This window comes from Anas platyrhynchos, chromosome 1 (assembly GCF_047663525.1).
Source record: "Anas platyrhynchos isolate ZD024472 breed Pekin duck chromosome 1, IASCAAS_PekinDuck_T2T, whole genome shotgun sequence".
In the NCBI taxonomy this organism is placed as follows: Eukaryota; Metazoa; Chordata; class Aves; order Anseriformes; family Anatidae; genus Anas; species Anas platyrhynchos.
Window position 1 is genome coordinate 69918592 of NC_092587.1, and position 17122 is coordinate 69935713.

Consider the following 17122-nt stretch of genomic DNA (forward strand, 5'->3'; position numbering starts at 1 on the left):
GCTTTGCAGGGTCAGAATTTGTCATTTGTTCCTACCAAAAGTGCATATTGGGATGTCTTTCTCAGACACTGGTTCTTGTTTTAGTCCTTGGTAAGCACTCTCTGCAGTCACAGTACCCTCAGTTGTGATAGGCAAATCAAGAAGTCACATAAATAATCTGATACAAAACTCATCAAAGTTTAATAAATAAGCCCTTGTATTGCCCGTATGAAATCAGACAGAGGCAGATGAGCTTTCAAGAGAGAAAAGAGCAGCTTATAGGAAATCAGAGACCATGAGAACATAAAGGAAGAGAAGGCATAAAGAGAAGCTGCAGTGAGGGCAGAAAACTTCTCTTTATATACCCGCATTGAGGCCATCATAGGGAAGTTTTTTGTTTTGTTTTGTTTTGTTTTGTTTTTTAAGAAATAAGTAATATAAGTGAAAACACTTAAAAAAAATATTAAAAAAAAAAAAAAAAAAAAAAAGAGGAGGAAGAAGAAACTCCTCAAGTTTACAGTATTTGAAATAGCAGTTAATTGTGGTTTCCTAAGATGTACGTGTTATCTGGCAAATAATTTAAAATCTGTGCACTCACTCTGTAACAGCTTTCTGTCTGAACTGTGTTGATGAATTGTACTTTTTCAGGCAGTTTAAATTATATTGTTACTCTCTTGAGTGCAGAAGCACTTCTGGCTCACATAAATTCATATATATGATCACTAACATTATGGTTTCAAAAAAATGTAAGGGAGAAAAACCTGCTCTTCAATTCATGGTTGTTTACCAAAGTAGTTTTCAGAAAATGAACCCAGAGAGGAGTGTACAGAGAACTGGAAAGAATGTGTTGAAAGTGTAAACAGACATAGATACAAAAATATTCTGGGACTTGCTCACCATTATGGATGTCTATACAAAGATTCTGAGTTAATGCCTTTGCACCTGTTAGAGTAGGATTTGATGCAACTAAATTATCCAGGAAATATTTATTTTTTTCTCAAAAAAAATCATATTTTCTAGCTGGACTTTTCATTAAATACATAACAATGATTTTAGTATGTACCTGATCCCAGGATCTACTGTAAGTTGTGATATTAAAATAAGCTTTCAAATAGTAGAGCCCTTAGTGCATTTGATGTCATATATAGGCACACTGCTTTATAGCACTAGAGTATTTAGTTTCAGAGAAACTGAAAGTGCTTCTAATTCAACAGAACCAATATAGGAAGAGACACAAGCAAAGAAACACATATGCAGAAAAGAACAGGCCAAGAGCTACAGTAAATAACTCTTCAGTACTGATAGAATAGGTTTTTCAGTATTTTTCAACTAAGGAGTGTACTTGATCATACACTATTCAGGCAAAATTTGTTTTTCAAAGTTGTGTCCTTTAAACCAGGGTGTATGGTGAGAAAAACTGATGCAAGTTTACAGCCTGTAATGTTTTTAAATATATATTATCCACTTTGTCTCAAAGGTGCCATTGATAAAATGCAAGTTATGTTTTGCTTCTGTTTCTTAAAACAGATTGTTTTTGAATAGATCTATATAGTACAGTTAAGTTCTTTTTCTTCTGTGCAAGGTCACAAATTAAGTGTACAGAAAGTTGTGCTTTCACAACTGATGTTTAAGAAGCATATTGTTGTTCTGCCTGCTGCACAAATTATTTTTTGTTTCCATTTATTTTTATTTTTCTGTGCCCGGGACATGTTTACACTAGGCAGCTATTCTTGGATCCATAAATGAAGTGAATGCAAAGAGACTTTTTTTTTTTTTTTTAAACACTACTCAGGAAACTCCTGAGAACATCATTGGCTGTATATCAGATCTTGATAATTGGAGATGTCTATAGTTAGTTTACAAGAACTCTGCATGTTTGTTGTTCTCATTTATTCTTATGCATACCTGGTGATATGCCACCTGCAAAAAAAAAAAAAAAAAAACAAAAAACATTGACTTGGATGTGAAGGCATACAAAAGGGTATGAGGAATGTGGTTGGTTGGTTGGTTGGTTGGTTGGCTGCTTGTTTTTCCTATTCTTGAGTAGTCATTTATTCCTTTTATAAATTAGTTTTGTTTGTTATCATATGACATATTTGTATCAGTGATAAATTTATTCACTCTGCCCCAATTTTCTTTTAGGATCTTTTGCGAATGGAAGTGCAGACTGGCTGCAGGCATCAGTATATCTCTGTTTATTGGGTCACCTTCAAGTGAACCTGAAAAGACACTTAAAATATAATGTTTATAGGTGAAACTAAGAATGATTTGATTGATCTTTCTTCACAATACTGCAAAGGGATGCTTAGAGTGGTGACAAATCTCAGCCTGTCTGGCAAATATCCTGCAATTTTAATTATACTCAGACAGGAAAAAATACAAAGCATTTGCTGAAGCTAAGTGAACAATCCAAAGTGGACAATGTATTTAACACATTAAGGTTAGGAGTCTGGGCTGCATCATGCCTTAAGAGCTCTGCTCAGGACAGCTCCAAGAACAGAGACAAAAGTAGTATTAAGCAACCCTCACCAGTCCTTTTTTCATTACATATGCAATCATTGGTACAGCCTTTTTTTTTTTTTTTTTTTTTCTCTTCTCTAAACATCACTGTGGTTGTGACTTTTGCACAAGCAACACTGTGGAAGTAGGGAGGTAGGGGCATTTGAGTTACCTCGGTAGTCTCTCAAAACCCTCCAAAGACAGAATCTTGAAGACTTTAGTTCTTTTGTAGCATTGCAATCAACTTATCTGATCTTTTCTTACTTGTCCAGTGTCTCTGTGTAAACAGTGATGTATTTATATACATCCAGTCTTCTGATTTACCCCACAGTTAGATTTTAAAGCTGTTTACTGTGTGAGTTGATCCCAAATAGCCTTTTTTCATTGACATCTATTTGCAGAATCATCTGATGCCATTTCCATTTTTTGGCTGGGTGAGAGTAGGAACACTCACAGAACAAATTCTGAAACACATTTCAAAAGTAGCTTTTCTGTCATTTCTGGTGCTAGTGCAACACTCCCTGGAAATGGATGAAAAAGAAGCACAAATATTTTTATTTTTTTTTTTACAAATATTAGATTTTTGTTATTTCATCTGACTGATGCATATCCCATAGTTGAAGAGGTACAAGGGAAAAGACAAGGTTAATAGAGGCAGGAGTCAGTCAGTCATTGGGAAGAGCAGGGTATATCTTGTTGTTATGCTACTATTGTTTGACTTCCTTGCTATTTAGCAATATATATCATTTAAACTTTGTTGATAGGTGTATATACACAGAATATAAGTAATGGAAAAATCTACCCTGACATTAGGCATAAGCTGGATATAATATACAGTTTGTGTGCCATTAATAATGCTAACGTTTCAGAGATAGAAAAAGTACAGAACAGAATGGTTGAAACAGCCTGTGATAGGAAGCTGGGAAATGAATTATCAAGACAGATTACCCAGAATTATGCAGCATTGATAATAGGAGGCTCTTGAGAAACACACTCAAGACAATATTGAAATGGAAGAAACAAAGAGAATGAATCATGTTAATCTCTTTGAGATAGCCAGAGATAGCCACTAATTTGAAGAGTCTGGGATCTAGGATGGTAAAGGGGTGACTCAGAAATGATAAGTATTTCCGGCACATTTATTTAGTGTTGTTGAAATATTGAACAAATAGCTGAAGTCAAGAGCAACAAGTCAGGGGTTTAAAAGGAGGTAGTTTGTTTTCTTTTTGTGAAGATTTTTTGTGATTACAACATTAGCTACATATTTGAAGTTACAATGATAAGTTCTAGGGTGATTTGTATTTATTGGGGTTATAAGGGCAGGCCTCAGTGGACCATATGGTATTTTTACAGAGTTGTGTCCATAACAAAAATGGCACAAAACTGTATTAACTTTTCACAGATTGATAGAGAAACAAACTGTCTAAACAGACGTGTTTGTTTACAGAAGGGTGAAAAAGTACTTGGGGTGGAGAGGATCACTTCATGTTTTCTAATCAAATGTGTATCTATAGGTTTGATGTTTAATTTGGGTTTGTATTTCCATTCTCCTAAGAACTGTCTGGGAAAAGGGGCAGTGGGAATAAAAAATGCATTAACAAGGGGCAGGATAGCAAGAGAATAAGGAATGAATGTGAAACAACTTAGAGAGACACTCAGAAAACAAAACAACAACAAAAGGTGGGAGGGAGAGGAAGAAAAAGAAGAGCAAAAATTATAACATCCAGATAGCTTGTACAGCACAGGATGGGAGCAAATTCCCCCCCACCTTGTCAGGCTGTGTTCTGTCTTTAGTGAAGGATGGTTTTCCAGCTGTTACACTTTTTCTTCTTCCTTGGCACTGTAATTTTAATAGAAGTATTTCCAGCATAATTCTCTGGAACAGGCATAAAGATACACAATTTGCTTTTAAAGATAAAACTAAATTTTAAAAAGCAGATGCCATGACGAAATCAGATTGAGTGATTTAATGTCAGTGAAAGGCAATTTACTTTTGATTTATTGGAAGCATTGCATTGCTTTTATTACAGCTCGATATTTTGGTCCTGTAAACCGCTGATTACTAGAAGGTGGGAGAGTACAGCAGGGGGAAAAGATCATTTTTATCTTCTTCCACACTTTCTCCTATTAATCACAGTAACAGACAGGATAATGGGTTACATGGAACATGTGTTTGGCCCAGAATGGCAGTTCTGTGATGCATGGTTTTATGAAGTGATGAATTCTAGAGTAAATGTTCCAGTGTGTTTTTCTGCAATAAATGAGCATTGGGTTTTCTGTTGTTCTTTTTTTTATTTATTTATTGTTGTTTTTGTTTGTTTGTTTGATTTTAACATGCTTTTTCAGTTACAGTAATGATTCCAATTTGGAAAATTGAAGAAATGAAAAAGAAAAATGCAGAAAGTTGTTTTTAGATGAAAATGGCCAAAATTGCATTTCATACTTGAAGTAAACTATGTGTCCTGCCTATACTACTGAAAAGACGTGCTTAATTTTCATGACCTGAGGTTTATTAACTAATATGAGATAAATTCATAACTCAGACAAAGATAGTTGTGGTTTTGGGTTAGCTCATCAAAGGGAATACAAGGGGATGGAGGGAACTCTTACAATTTGTACGTATTTTACTGGTTTTTAAATACATCTCTTAAAATGTTAGTGTGTATCAAGCCAGGGAAGGCATGAAGCAATTATTAACACTACAGATTGCATATTGACATTTGAGACTGTAAAATCATTAGTTTTAAAACCTGAGGACCTCTATTCTGAGACAAAATTCAGAAAAGGAAACATAAAGAAATGAAACATCTTGCAGGCATTTACCCATGGCTGCACAGCACCTTGAAAATGGGCTTCTACATAAAAATTTAAATGCCTCACGGGGCCCTAGGTGTCCTAGCCTAGTCCTAGTTATTACGATTGGATACCCATGATATGGCAGGTGCAGCAGGCCTCTGTGGGCACCTAGTGCTAGCTCATGCCTCTCCTAGCTTTAATATGTCTTGAACCTCAGTCTACGGCTGTGCTTCATCACAAGCGCATGTCCTCAGATGCAGCCAGAGTAAAGCATGGACAGGGGTCTGTCCATGATAAAGGATATTCATGTCAGTCTCCACCAGCAGTATGATAGGAGGCTCTGCACTTTGAATAGGAGTAGATTAGTTCTCTGGTCCATTTGTCATATGAATTATTCAAGAAGGGTGCCTCTGCATTATCCCAAGGGAGTTCCAACTGTCTGAAATCCCTCTGTCATTCTAGCTGTCCTTGATATTCCATTAACTATGCTTGTGATCTATAGTTTTAGGTTGCATTTATTAAAGGCAAAGGCATAGGTAAAAATTGCCATGGAATGACTGTACTGTAGGCTGTAGGCTGTAGGCAGGATAATACAACATCAGGCCAGGAAAGAAGTAATAAAAATACAAGGCCATGCTCTGAGCATTTCCTAATTATTGCTGATAAAGTGTAGTATCAGTAGCAACCAATAAGAATGAGATCATCATAGTTATGGCATAGTCATCACCTCCCACCAAAGACCAGCCTTACACAAGGCTTACACAAGATGCTACATGTACCTTTTTGGTTAGATTTTGCAATATGTTTCAAAGTGGTTTCGATTAGGAACTCCAGTCCAGGATCTAAGAGTTTTTTTGGCACCAACATTCCATCAAAACAAATGAGCCCCCACTGATATTCCTAAACAGGCACATAAAACATTTCCCACTGTTGTAAACCTTCATCCAAGTTCTAAAGTACCTGTGAAAACAGGACAGCTAAAATTCAGACCAGACTCTAGGGCAGTGGGTTACTCAGAGGTACAGAAAAACACAGAGCACCTGTCTTCATTAACCCAAATCAGTAGCTTTACCTCTTGGGTCAGTCAGACCAGATGCACATCAGTTTTCACAGGGCCTAAGCACCTAAACAGCCTTGAAGGCCTCACACTAAACCTGTGTCAGCCTGCAAGAGAAGCACTTTGCTTTAAGGAAAGACAATCTTCTGATTAAGATGCTGAACCTGGTATTGAATAGAAATCGGCTCAGTTTCCAGATGAGAAAGGCTTGATCCACCTGTAACAAGCTGCTTATTCTCTCTGCATATCAAACCCACATTATTAATTTGGAAATAATGCACCCTTTCCCATATACATGGTTTCTGATTTTTATATTGATTGTAAGCTCTTTAGATGAGGGTCTAACTCAGTTCCTGGTTCATGGTGGTCTGGTTTTGAGAACAGACCCCTCCAGACTTGCCTTACCAGCACAAGGCACCACACTTATATGGCAAGCAGGTGGCTTCTTCTTCCTGTGCTGATCTGACTGAAAGCAGGCAGCATGCTCAGTGACCATGAGGCACAGCAAATTCTTGTGCCTGAGAACAACCAAAAGGCAAACTGTAGAGAGGGAGGGGGGCTAAGGGAAGAACAGGCTTTCTGAGCAGCAGCATTTCATCCAAAATCTCTTCATGGATGCAAAAGAAACAGTCCTGCCCCCACTCTACCTCCTAACTTCCAAATAACTCAATATTCAATGTCTGTGTTTGCTGGCAGCTAGGAGGATTTTTTTTTATTTTTTTTTTTTTAGCTTTGCAAGAAAAGGAAGGTAGGATTTTTAGCAGAATACTACAGCAAAGCATGTATTTCTTCCTTTCCTTTCCTTTCCTTTCCTTTCCTTTCCTTTCCTTTCCTTTCCTTTCCTTTCCTTTCCTTTCCTTTCCTTTCCTTTCCTTTCCTTTCCTTTCCTTTCCTTTCCTTTCCTTTCCTTTCCTTTCCTTTCCTTTCCTTTCCTTTCCTTTCCTTTCCTTTCCTTTCCTTTCCTTTCCTTTCCTTCTTCCCTCCCCTCCCCCCAACAAATTCCTGAGGTCTAGATTGTAATAAACAGCAGGAAAGGCCCAATTTTCTGCACCTGTGGCCTTGTTCGTCTATATATTTCTATAGGTGAATGGGCACTGGGGACGCAGAAAGGAAGTGAATTCAATGGATTGGTTTAAAAAACTCAGCATGGTAATCAGCAGGCACTCAGGTGAAATAGCTTTAAAACCCTGTTGAAATAGACCCAGAGTGAAACAGGGTTTGCAGCTACAGTGCATGCAGCTCAGGGTTTTTTGAATATAAGAATATGGCATTGTTAAAAATCAGCCTCTAGTCAAGTAGCGTATTATTCAGGACACAAACCTCTGCACCTGAAATCTCTTAAACAGAAGAATGATTTTGGCTTTAATCTCTTCTTTCATCCTGTGAAAGTTTAGTGCTGACAAAAAGTACTAGACTACTAGCCCTAGAAAATGAGTCATTTGTTTTTTTTATTATTATTATTTTTTATTTTTTTTTCAGAAATAGCACTGGCTGGGGCAGTGGCACTGTGAGCTTCCTCACACACTCTCCAGCACACATCCTCAGTGGTGAGACTGCAACAAGGGTACTGTTGGTGCCACTGGTGATAGAGATAGCCATGGGGTAAGAAACATCAATAGGGCTGAGTCCCTGCCCACTACCCTGTTGTCTTGAGGCACAGGAAAGACACCTGATCAGTTCCCACCATAGGTCAAAGCCATAATTAGCAGTAGGAAGAAAGTTTTGATGTTAAGTCCAGAGTGACACTAACCAAACCAGGAGGAAAAAAGAAAGGTTTCCAACTAGGCCACCTAAAAATCTACCAGGAAAGTAAACATTGGCTGCTAACTACCAAGACTGTACTGCGAGACTACAGCGGAGGTGAGGGCACATAAATCCTCAAGAGCTGTTTCCTCACTGCCTGGCAGAAGTGAGCAGAAGATGGGTGAGTATTTGCACTTTATGCTTTGCCTATCTTTACTACAAAGTCATTGAAGTTTGGTAACCTGGATTTTTCTAGGTGAGCATCTGCCCTGTTAACCCCAATTTGACCTGAGTCATCTCTCTCTCTGAGGACAGATGGAAAGCAATAAAAACATTTTGTAGTGCAACGTGACTCCAAGTTCCCTAAATGTGTAATCCACATTTTTTTTCCAACCAAGATACTGCTTTATGTGTTAAAGCTTCATATGCCAAGAGGTGTACAAATACTCTCTCATTTGGACTGATTTATTTACATAGTCTTTTTAAAATGTCTAAGGGGAGTAATTTGTAAAGCCCAAACACTCCAAGAATTGATCTTCTCCTGGTATTTCAGTTCCTGGATGGTGGATGTTCTGTGAAAAAACTAGATCTCAGGTTGTTACAGCTCCCCAAAGGTTTTTAAAAGCCAGTTTAAAAAAAAAAAAAAATGTTTGCCTTTATTTGGGTTTACCACAGGGTTATTTCTGGCTCTCATGTTTATTCAAGTCCCTCCTGAAAAGTTGCAGTATCCGCCCACTGAAGTACATACATGCTCACTCACACACTGCTTCAGAGGAGTGAATCTAGCTCCTGAAGTACTTGTGTTGTTAAATGTATTTGCAGTATGAAAAATGAAGCCTGAAATAGAAAAAAGTCTCTGATTTTTTTCCTGATGCTACTCTCCTGAGGTCAAATGAAGCTCCAGCAAGGATGTGTACTGTCTATTTCCTTGTTTTCATATGGGAGGTTGTGTGTGGAGAGGGAACTTTTGCCTTTGAACTACTTCTTCCACAGGATACCAAGGCTTTAGACAATATATCATCAGTAAAGGTGAAGGAGTTTAAAAAAGAAAAAAAAAATGGCAATTCACCAAAGCTCAACATAAAGTTTTGACAAGAGTCCCAGTTAAGTGTTTAGCTTATATGCAAAAAAAATAAAGACATGTATGAGTTAGTGGCATGAATAGGTTTTTTTTGCTTTTTGACCAGATTTCTATTTAGTGCAAATGGTCTAATGTCTCTTCAAAGCTAGCCTGAATAGTTTGGCTGAACACATGTGTTCACAGTCATATACGTATACTTAATCTCAAATTCAAATACTCAACCACGGTTATGTTTGTTCAGCCCTTAGTTGACTTTGAAGTCAATTTTGAAGCCTAAATACCAGTTAACAGCACTGTAAATAACTCAGAGGCAGCTGTTTATTTATTCATGATATTTTTCAAGTATTTTTTATAAAAACAGAGGCATAGGATTAGCTTTCAATTGCTCCCTTGATACTGGAAGGAGAAAAACAGAATCACAGAATCATCTAGGTTGGAAGAGACCTCCAAGATCACCTAGTCCAACCTCTGACATAACACTAATCAGTCCTCCACTAAACCATATCACTAAGCTCTACATCTAAATGTCTTAAAGACCTCCAGGGATGGTGACTCCACCACTTCCCTGGGCAGCCTGTTCCAATGCCTAACAACCCTTTTGGTAAAGAAGTTTTTTCTAATATCCAACCTAAACCTCCCCTGGTGCAACTTCAGCCCATTCTCCCTTGTCCTATCACCAGGCACATGGGAGAACAGGCCAACCCCCACCTCACTACAGCCTCCTTTAAGGTACCTGTAGAGAGCGATGAGGTCTCCCCTGAGCCTCCTTTTCTCCAGGCTGAACAAGCCCAGCTCCCTCAGCCGCTCCTCATAAGACTTGTTCTCCAGACCCCTCACCAGATTCGTTGCCCTTCTCTGGACTCACTCGAGCACCTCCATGTCCTTCCTGTAGTGAGTGGCCCAAAACTGAACACAGTACTTGAGATGCAGCCTCACCAGAGCCAAGTACAGGGGGACAATCATCTCCCTAGCCCTGCTGGCCACACTGCTTCTTATACAAGACAGGATGCTGTTGGCCTTCTTGGCCACCTGAGCACACTGCTGGCTCATATTCAGCCAACTATCAACCAATATTCCCAGGTCCTTCTCTGCCAGGCAGCTTTCCATCCACTCATCTCCCAGCCTGTAGCTCTGCTTGGGGTTGTTCTGCCCCAGGTTCAGGACCCAACACTTGGCCTTGTTGAACTTCATACAGTTGGCCTCAGAACATCCGTTCAGCCTATCCAGATCCTCCTGCAGAACCTTCCTACCTCGAGCTGATCGACACACACACCTAACTTGGTGTCATCTGCAAATTTACTGAGGGTGCACTCGATCCCCTCATCCAGATCGTCGATAAAGGTATTAAAGAGGACTGGCCCCAGTACCGAGCCATGGGGAACGCCACTAGTGACTCGCCTCCAACTGGATTTGACTCCATTCACCACAACTCTTTGGGCCCAGCTATCCAGCCAGTTTCTAACCCAACGAAGCGTACGCCAGTCCAAGCCAAGAGCAGCCAGTTTCCTGAGGAGAGTGTTGTGGGGAACGGTGTCAAAGGCCTTTCTGTAGTCAAGGTAGACCACATCCACAGCCTTTCCCTCATCCACCCAGCATGTCACTTTATCATAGAAGGAGATCAGGTTCGTCAAGCAGGATCTGCCTTTCATAAACCCATGCTGACTGGGCCTGATTGCCTGGTTGCCCTGCAAGTGCCATGTGATGACACTCAAGATAATTTGCTCCATGAGCTTCCCTGGTACTGAGGTCAAACTAACAGGCCTATAGTTCCCCAGGTCTACCCTCCTGCCCTTCTTGTAGATGGGCATCACATTTGCTAGCTGCCAGTCAACTGGGACCTCCCCTGATAGCCAGGACTGTTGATAAATGTTGGAAAGCAGCTTGGCCAGCTTCTCTGCCAGTTCTTTTAGTATCCTCGTGTGGATCCCATCCAGCCCCATCGACTTGCATACATCCAAGTGCTGTAGCAGGTCACCAAACATTTCCTGGTGGATTATGAGGGCCCCATTCTGCTCCCCATCCCCTTCTACCAGCTCAGGGTACTGGGTATCCAGAGAACAACTGCTCTTGCCACTAAAGACTGAGGCAAAGGAGGCATTAAGCACCTCCACCTTTTCCTCATCTCTTGTCACTATGTTTCCCCCAGAATCCAGTAAAGGATGGAGATTCTCCTTTGTCCTCCTTTTTGTGTTGATATATTTATAAAAACATTTTTTGTTATCTTTAACTGCAGTAGCCAGTTTGAGCTCCAGATGAGCTTTGGCCTTTCTAATTTTGTCCCTGCACAGCCTCGCAACATCCTTATAGTCCTCCTGAGTGGCCCACCCTCTTTTCCAAAGATTATAAACCCTCCTTTTTCTCCTAAGCTCAAGCCACAGCTCTCTGTTCAGCCAGGCCAGTCTTCCGCTCTGGCTCATCTTTGGGCAGGTGGGGACAGACTGCTCCTGAGCCATTAAGATTTCCTTCTTGAGGAGTGCCCAGCCTTCCTGGACTCCTCTGCCCTTCAGAACCGCCTCCCAAGGGACTCTGCCAACCAGTGTCCTGAACAGCTCAAAGTCAGCCCTCTGGAAGTCCAAGAGTGTGGTTTTACTGATCCCCCTCCTGACTTCACCAAGAATAGAGAACTCTACCAATTCATTGTCACTCTGCCCAAGACAGCTCCCAACCACCACATCTCCCACCAGTCCTTCTCTGTTTGTGAGCAGAAGGTCTAGCGGGGCACTTCCCCTGGTAGGCTCACTAACCAGCTGTGTCAGGAATCTATCTTCCATGCTCTCCAGAAACCTCTTAGACTGTTTTTTGACTGTTTTTTTCTGGGCTGTGTTGTACTTCCAGGATATGTCTGGGAAGTTGAAGTCCCCTACGAGAACAAGCACTGAAACCACTCACCTGAGTCTGTGTTTAGCATGAGCTATCCAATCCACTCTTGTAAGATTGAGAAGCACCTGTATCCTGACTAACGCTCTTTTTCAGACTCATCATGTAGCCTTAGACAAATTGCTTCATCTAAACATCAGATCATCTGAAGATGAAGCAATGGTCAAGTAGTCAACACCTCAGTTTGCCTGTCTGTGAAGATGACTTTTAGTTACAAACCAGATGTGTAACTAGCATTAAACTTACAAAACACATGACTAAATGCATACTTTTTGGTGTGTATGATCAGACTGAGTCAGTTGGAGGCATTCAGCTTATCAGTAAAAATAAGATAGAAAGCAACCAGCCAGCTAGTAGAGAACCCTTTTTTTAGATCATACTTTCTGTTTAACCAAAAGGAGCCTGGTAAAAGAGTTCTCCATTAGTTTGGAAGTGGATCAAAATCAGGCCTATTTGATATTTTTCTGTGCCCCATCCAATTGTTTGCTCTCAGTCCCCAAGGCAGACATATCCTCACCCCAAGCTTGTCCCAGATTTCTCTCTAGCACAATCAGCTGTACAGCACAGAACACCTGTACTATCTCCAGTGCTTCAGCAACAGCCAACAATAACAGTAAGCATCTGGATGTCAGAAAAGCCCAAATCTATCATGATATGACACACTGCACTGCCTTTACAGCAATAAAATTACTGGCGGGTCACCAGAAATTGCATCCACAGGTGGTTGGATCCTCTATGGATGCTTGAGATGGCTTTTGAATTGCAATGTTATCATTGTTATTTATGACTTAGGCTGTTAATTAATAATTCTGCTGGTAAAATTGGTTTACAGCACATGGCATGACTATTATGTCACTGTGTTCCTATAGCATTCTTAGCAAGCCTCTCACAGAACTTCCAGGCATTAACTATTTAAGTTTATGCAGTGGTTAAAGGAAGCTGAAGGGACCACTTCACTCACTGCTGATAAGTAGCTGCCAGTGAAGTGACTCTACGTAGCTGTTTGGCAGCACGTAGCAACACTAATCAATATCTGAAGACAGGACATTGCTGTATTTCTTCCACCTGCTGAAAATCAAAAGTGGTATTTCTTACCCTGGATTTACTATACACATTCATTGATATGGTGTAGGAGGGGATATTTTTTATCATCATGCTTTAGAAAGAGCTCTGTTCATTCTACAATAAATAAATAAATTAATTAATTAAAAAGCAACCTCTAATTCTTAAGTCAGGGTTTTTAAAGTTCTCTTCCCACATCAAGTCCCTATAATAAAAAATTTCAAATTTTGTAGTTCAAGGCTATTTTTCCAACAATAAAAAATAAAAATAAAAAATAAAAAAAAAAAGTCTGAAAGAAAATCACAGAGGAGTGAATTTGCTCCCATCAAAATTATCTTGTATTTCTACATTTGTGTCAATAGAGTCAGAGCAGATCTAAGCCTCTAGAGGCTTAAAGACACCTTTAGGCCACAATTCCATTTCTAGAATAACTTTATATTGTTATCGTTTTCTAGATATTTTTTTTCTTTTTTCTAACACTGTTTTCTGGTCCTAAAGAAATTAGAGATGAAGAGGAGCTATTTTACATGATGAACACAATATTCATAAGGCAGTATCAATAACCTTAGCTCTACAGAGCCTAGGTTAAGGAATTAGAGTGCTAACAATAATTACTTCAGTAGGTGGCACTATTCCCTCTGTATCACTCCTAAATCAATACCTTACATGGTTCTCTGGGGCTCAGGAGTTGTAAAGCAAAGAGCCCTGTCGGTTTATATTAATGAAGACCACTCACTGCTCCTCCCAGCAGTGTCAAGTGCTGGTTCTCATGTCCTGGTTATAAGACAAAAAGACAGCCTTATTTTCCCTCTATCTTTAAATGGATGAGGTGTTTTTGCTTGGTTGGTTGGTTTTGTTTTGGAGGGGAGTCCTGACATTCTGCCCTCAAATATATATTTGCCCACATATTTATGTGGTGCTATTTTAATAGCTGCTCTGTTCCAGTGCAGAAAGGCTGCAATATGACAGGTCAAGTATCTCCCTAGTATGCAGACTGAGTAATTTTTCAACTCTGGCTTGCAAAAGGCATTGTTTAACTTAGTGCAGTGGTATTTAAAATGGTTTAAAAGCAAATTCAGTCATTCTGACTACAAAACAAATAATATTCTGTAAGAAGAACGCAAGGTGGTAGTCACAAGGTTCTACAACACTGCACAAATACTTGTCATCCTTTACCAAAATATACTCAGCTGCAATTGGAGTTTTGTCACTTCTTGTAGATGTTAAGCAATGTGAATTAATATATGGTTTTAAAAATTAGTTGCATGTTGCTTCACTTTACACTACAATGTAACACTGGATTCATTTTTTCAGATAGCTGTGGAGGCCTTTTTTTTTTTTTTTTCTCCTTAAAAAGCATATTTATTTTGCTTGGCTAAGCTTCTCTCTTGCTTTGGTCATAACAAGCAAGCACAACTGTAGGGAAGATTTGTAGAAGAGTTCTATAGTTCTGTATTCATTGAGCAGATTTAAAAGGAGACTTCTCAAAGTCAGACATCTATGTAACATGACTGCACTTTTAAAGCATCTTTGTAGAACCCAACAGTAACTGTGCCAGACACAAATACCACTTAGACAAGGTATGTTGTGTTTCCTATAAAGCAATTATAGACAAAGGATTTTGTTTAGGAAGTGGCTAGAAATCTTCTCAGAGTCAGTGAATTCCCAGCTGAAGATATCCAGTCTGTTTTATAACCTGGCCAGGTCTTGGGTGTGAATCTAGTTCCATTGGCTTTAACTTAGATTCCATTTTCTTCTCAGTCCCTGTCATTCATCTGGAATGCAAATTTAATGCTAATTTTGTATGTTGGGAAAGCATCAGTATGCAGTAGTTAGGAGTCAACAGTATCAAAGCAAATTTTCCGTAAATCCCATCTCTTTTGCCAAGTACTGTTAGGGCCATCTTCTGTCCTTAATATTCTGCCCGTGAACATTCCTGGGTATTCACCACATAAGGCTAAGAATAGTTCAGCCATTTAAGGGCCTAAGCTTATACACAGAGTCTGTGAGTAGGGGATTGCTAGGCTGGATAACTCTTAAAACATTCTAGCAGTCCATGCTTATCAATAATAAAGCTAATAAAATAACAATACCTGATATCAGCTTTCTTAGCTTTGCAAGATATTATTTCTTTGCCAAACTGAGGCCTGTTTCCTGTTCACAAGGAAACAGAAGTCTGTGCAGTTACACAGACTTACGCTTGGTGATGATGCTTAACCGTAAGTGAAATAATTGTTTTTTTTCTTTATCTAGTTTATCCACATTCAGATAGTGAAAAAGTATACAGCACAATATAATACAACCAAAGACTTCAATAAAATGAGAAATTATTTCAGAAAAATAACAACAATCTGCAGATAGAATTTAGAAATCTATTTGTAAAGTCCAAGTCTGTAGTAACATATTCATGTACTAAATCAATTTCCAATGTTTTTCTGCCAGATATTCCTGGATTCACAGCAGAAAGCACTTGAAGAATTGATGTCTGCCTGCATTATCACCAGGGCTGTGTCTTTTCATTTGCCACCATGTAGCTTCAGTCCCATTTTCCAGTAGACAACAGACCATTTGCAATATCCTGATGGTGAAGCTGAAACTTTTAAACTCCCTTCTTCTTTGCTGCTCTAGTGTTGTAAAGTCTAATCCATTCCAAAAGCATGAGATTTAAAAATGAATACACTTAGAGGAGGCTGGATGGGGGCATAAAGGGAAAGGAATTATTCTGTGCAGAATTCACACTGGAAACTTTCCTCAGCACTCAAAAAAGTTTTCCTTATGTTTCTTTTGAAGAAAAATGAAATTCTTGTACTGATGGCATGATTCAGGAGCATTGATTTCAACAATCATCAGTATTTGTGACCTTGCAGCTTGATCATCTACATACTTGTAGATAAGTACCATTTTCATAACTGGCTATTAACATAAGTATTGAAGTACCACAGAACAGTGGTTTTCAGATTATGATCTGTGGCTCCATAGATGACATCTAAGGTGGCCACAAAAGCTAGTGGTGAATAGTACGTATGTAATCAGGAGGCTGAAATTCTTTACTTAGAAGTCCATATCCATACAAAAAAAAAAAAAAAAAAAAAAAAAAAAAAAAGTAGTGGTCCATATACTGGCAAAGTTTGAGAACCCTTGCCCAAAAAAGACATGAAGATAGAAGAGAGGCAGACTGTGAGACACTCAGTGGTGAAGAGACCATGGGTATGTCTCTTGGCAGGCTGACATGCAATGCAAGTGGCTTTAAATGAGAAAGCCCAAATATTGGATGCTTTCTAAGGAACAGCCACATGTTGATTTGCGTGGGCTCACTGATGCTGCTAAAAAAAGATGGTGCCTTGGACAGGGTTCTGCCACAGCTAAACCTCTTCTGCTGTGAATGGAAATTAATTTCAGGCTTGCTGTGTAGAGTTCACTTAAAGGGGAAGATGGAATAAACTTCTAACCTGTACAGAGTCCAGATGAGGTAAACGTAAGGAGACAAAGGGCACACCAGGGTGAAAGAACTTTTCAAGAGTTCCAATACAGGTAAAGAGCAGAGTGGAAAACAGGGTGTGTGGCAAAATAAAAATGTGCATTAAAATGTACTGGTAGACACCATCTGAGCAGTGCTATCCACCCAAAATTTGTACTTTGATCTAAGTCTTAAGCCTATTCATGGCATCAAATGAGTCAAGAAAAGGAGACAAATTGTTTCCTTCAGCACTATGTACTAAAACTTACTCCAGGAAAAAAAAAAAAAAGTGTCTTAATATAAACTTGTTGAACTATTTTAATGATATGTTATTAGCACATTATTCTTGTTATGTCATGAAAGAGTAAAAATTATGAAAAATCAAAGCCCAGCTAGTAAAAATCACTTCCTGAAAATATATATATATATATGTGTGTGTGTGTGTGTGTATAATATGCTACTACTTCTTTTGAACTCAGTACATTTTTATATTTTTATTTGGGTGAGAACAGCATTTTCTGTATGACAAGTGGTCTGGCTAAATTTTTCCAGCAGGCTGTGCTTCCTGTTG

The 17122-nt window shown here is 39.1% G+C and overlaps 1 protein-coding gene across 13 annotated transcripts in view; it reads left to right on the top strand.

Annotated features, from left to right (window-relative positions):
- LOC101792090 (potassium voltage-gated channel subfamily KQT member 1) overlaps window positions 1–17122 on the top strand; it is a 524294-nt gene that overhangs the window by 347947 nt on the left and 159225 nt on the right. The window contains exon 21 of one of the 13 annotated variants that reach the window (XM_038173121.2): window positions 2122–2539. The exons of the other annotated variants lie outside the window; for them this stretch is intronic. Coding sequence (XP_038029049.1) covers window positions 2122–2196 — 75 coding nt within the window. The 3' untranslated portion in view covers window positions 2197–2539. Of the gene's footprint in view, window positions 1–2121; window positions 2540–17122 lie in introns of those variants that run through there. 13 annotated transcript variants of the gene reach the window in all.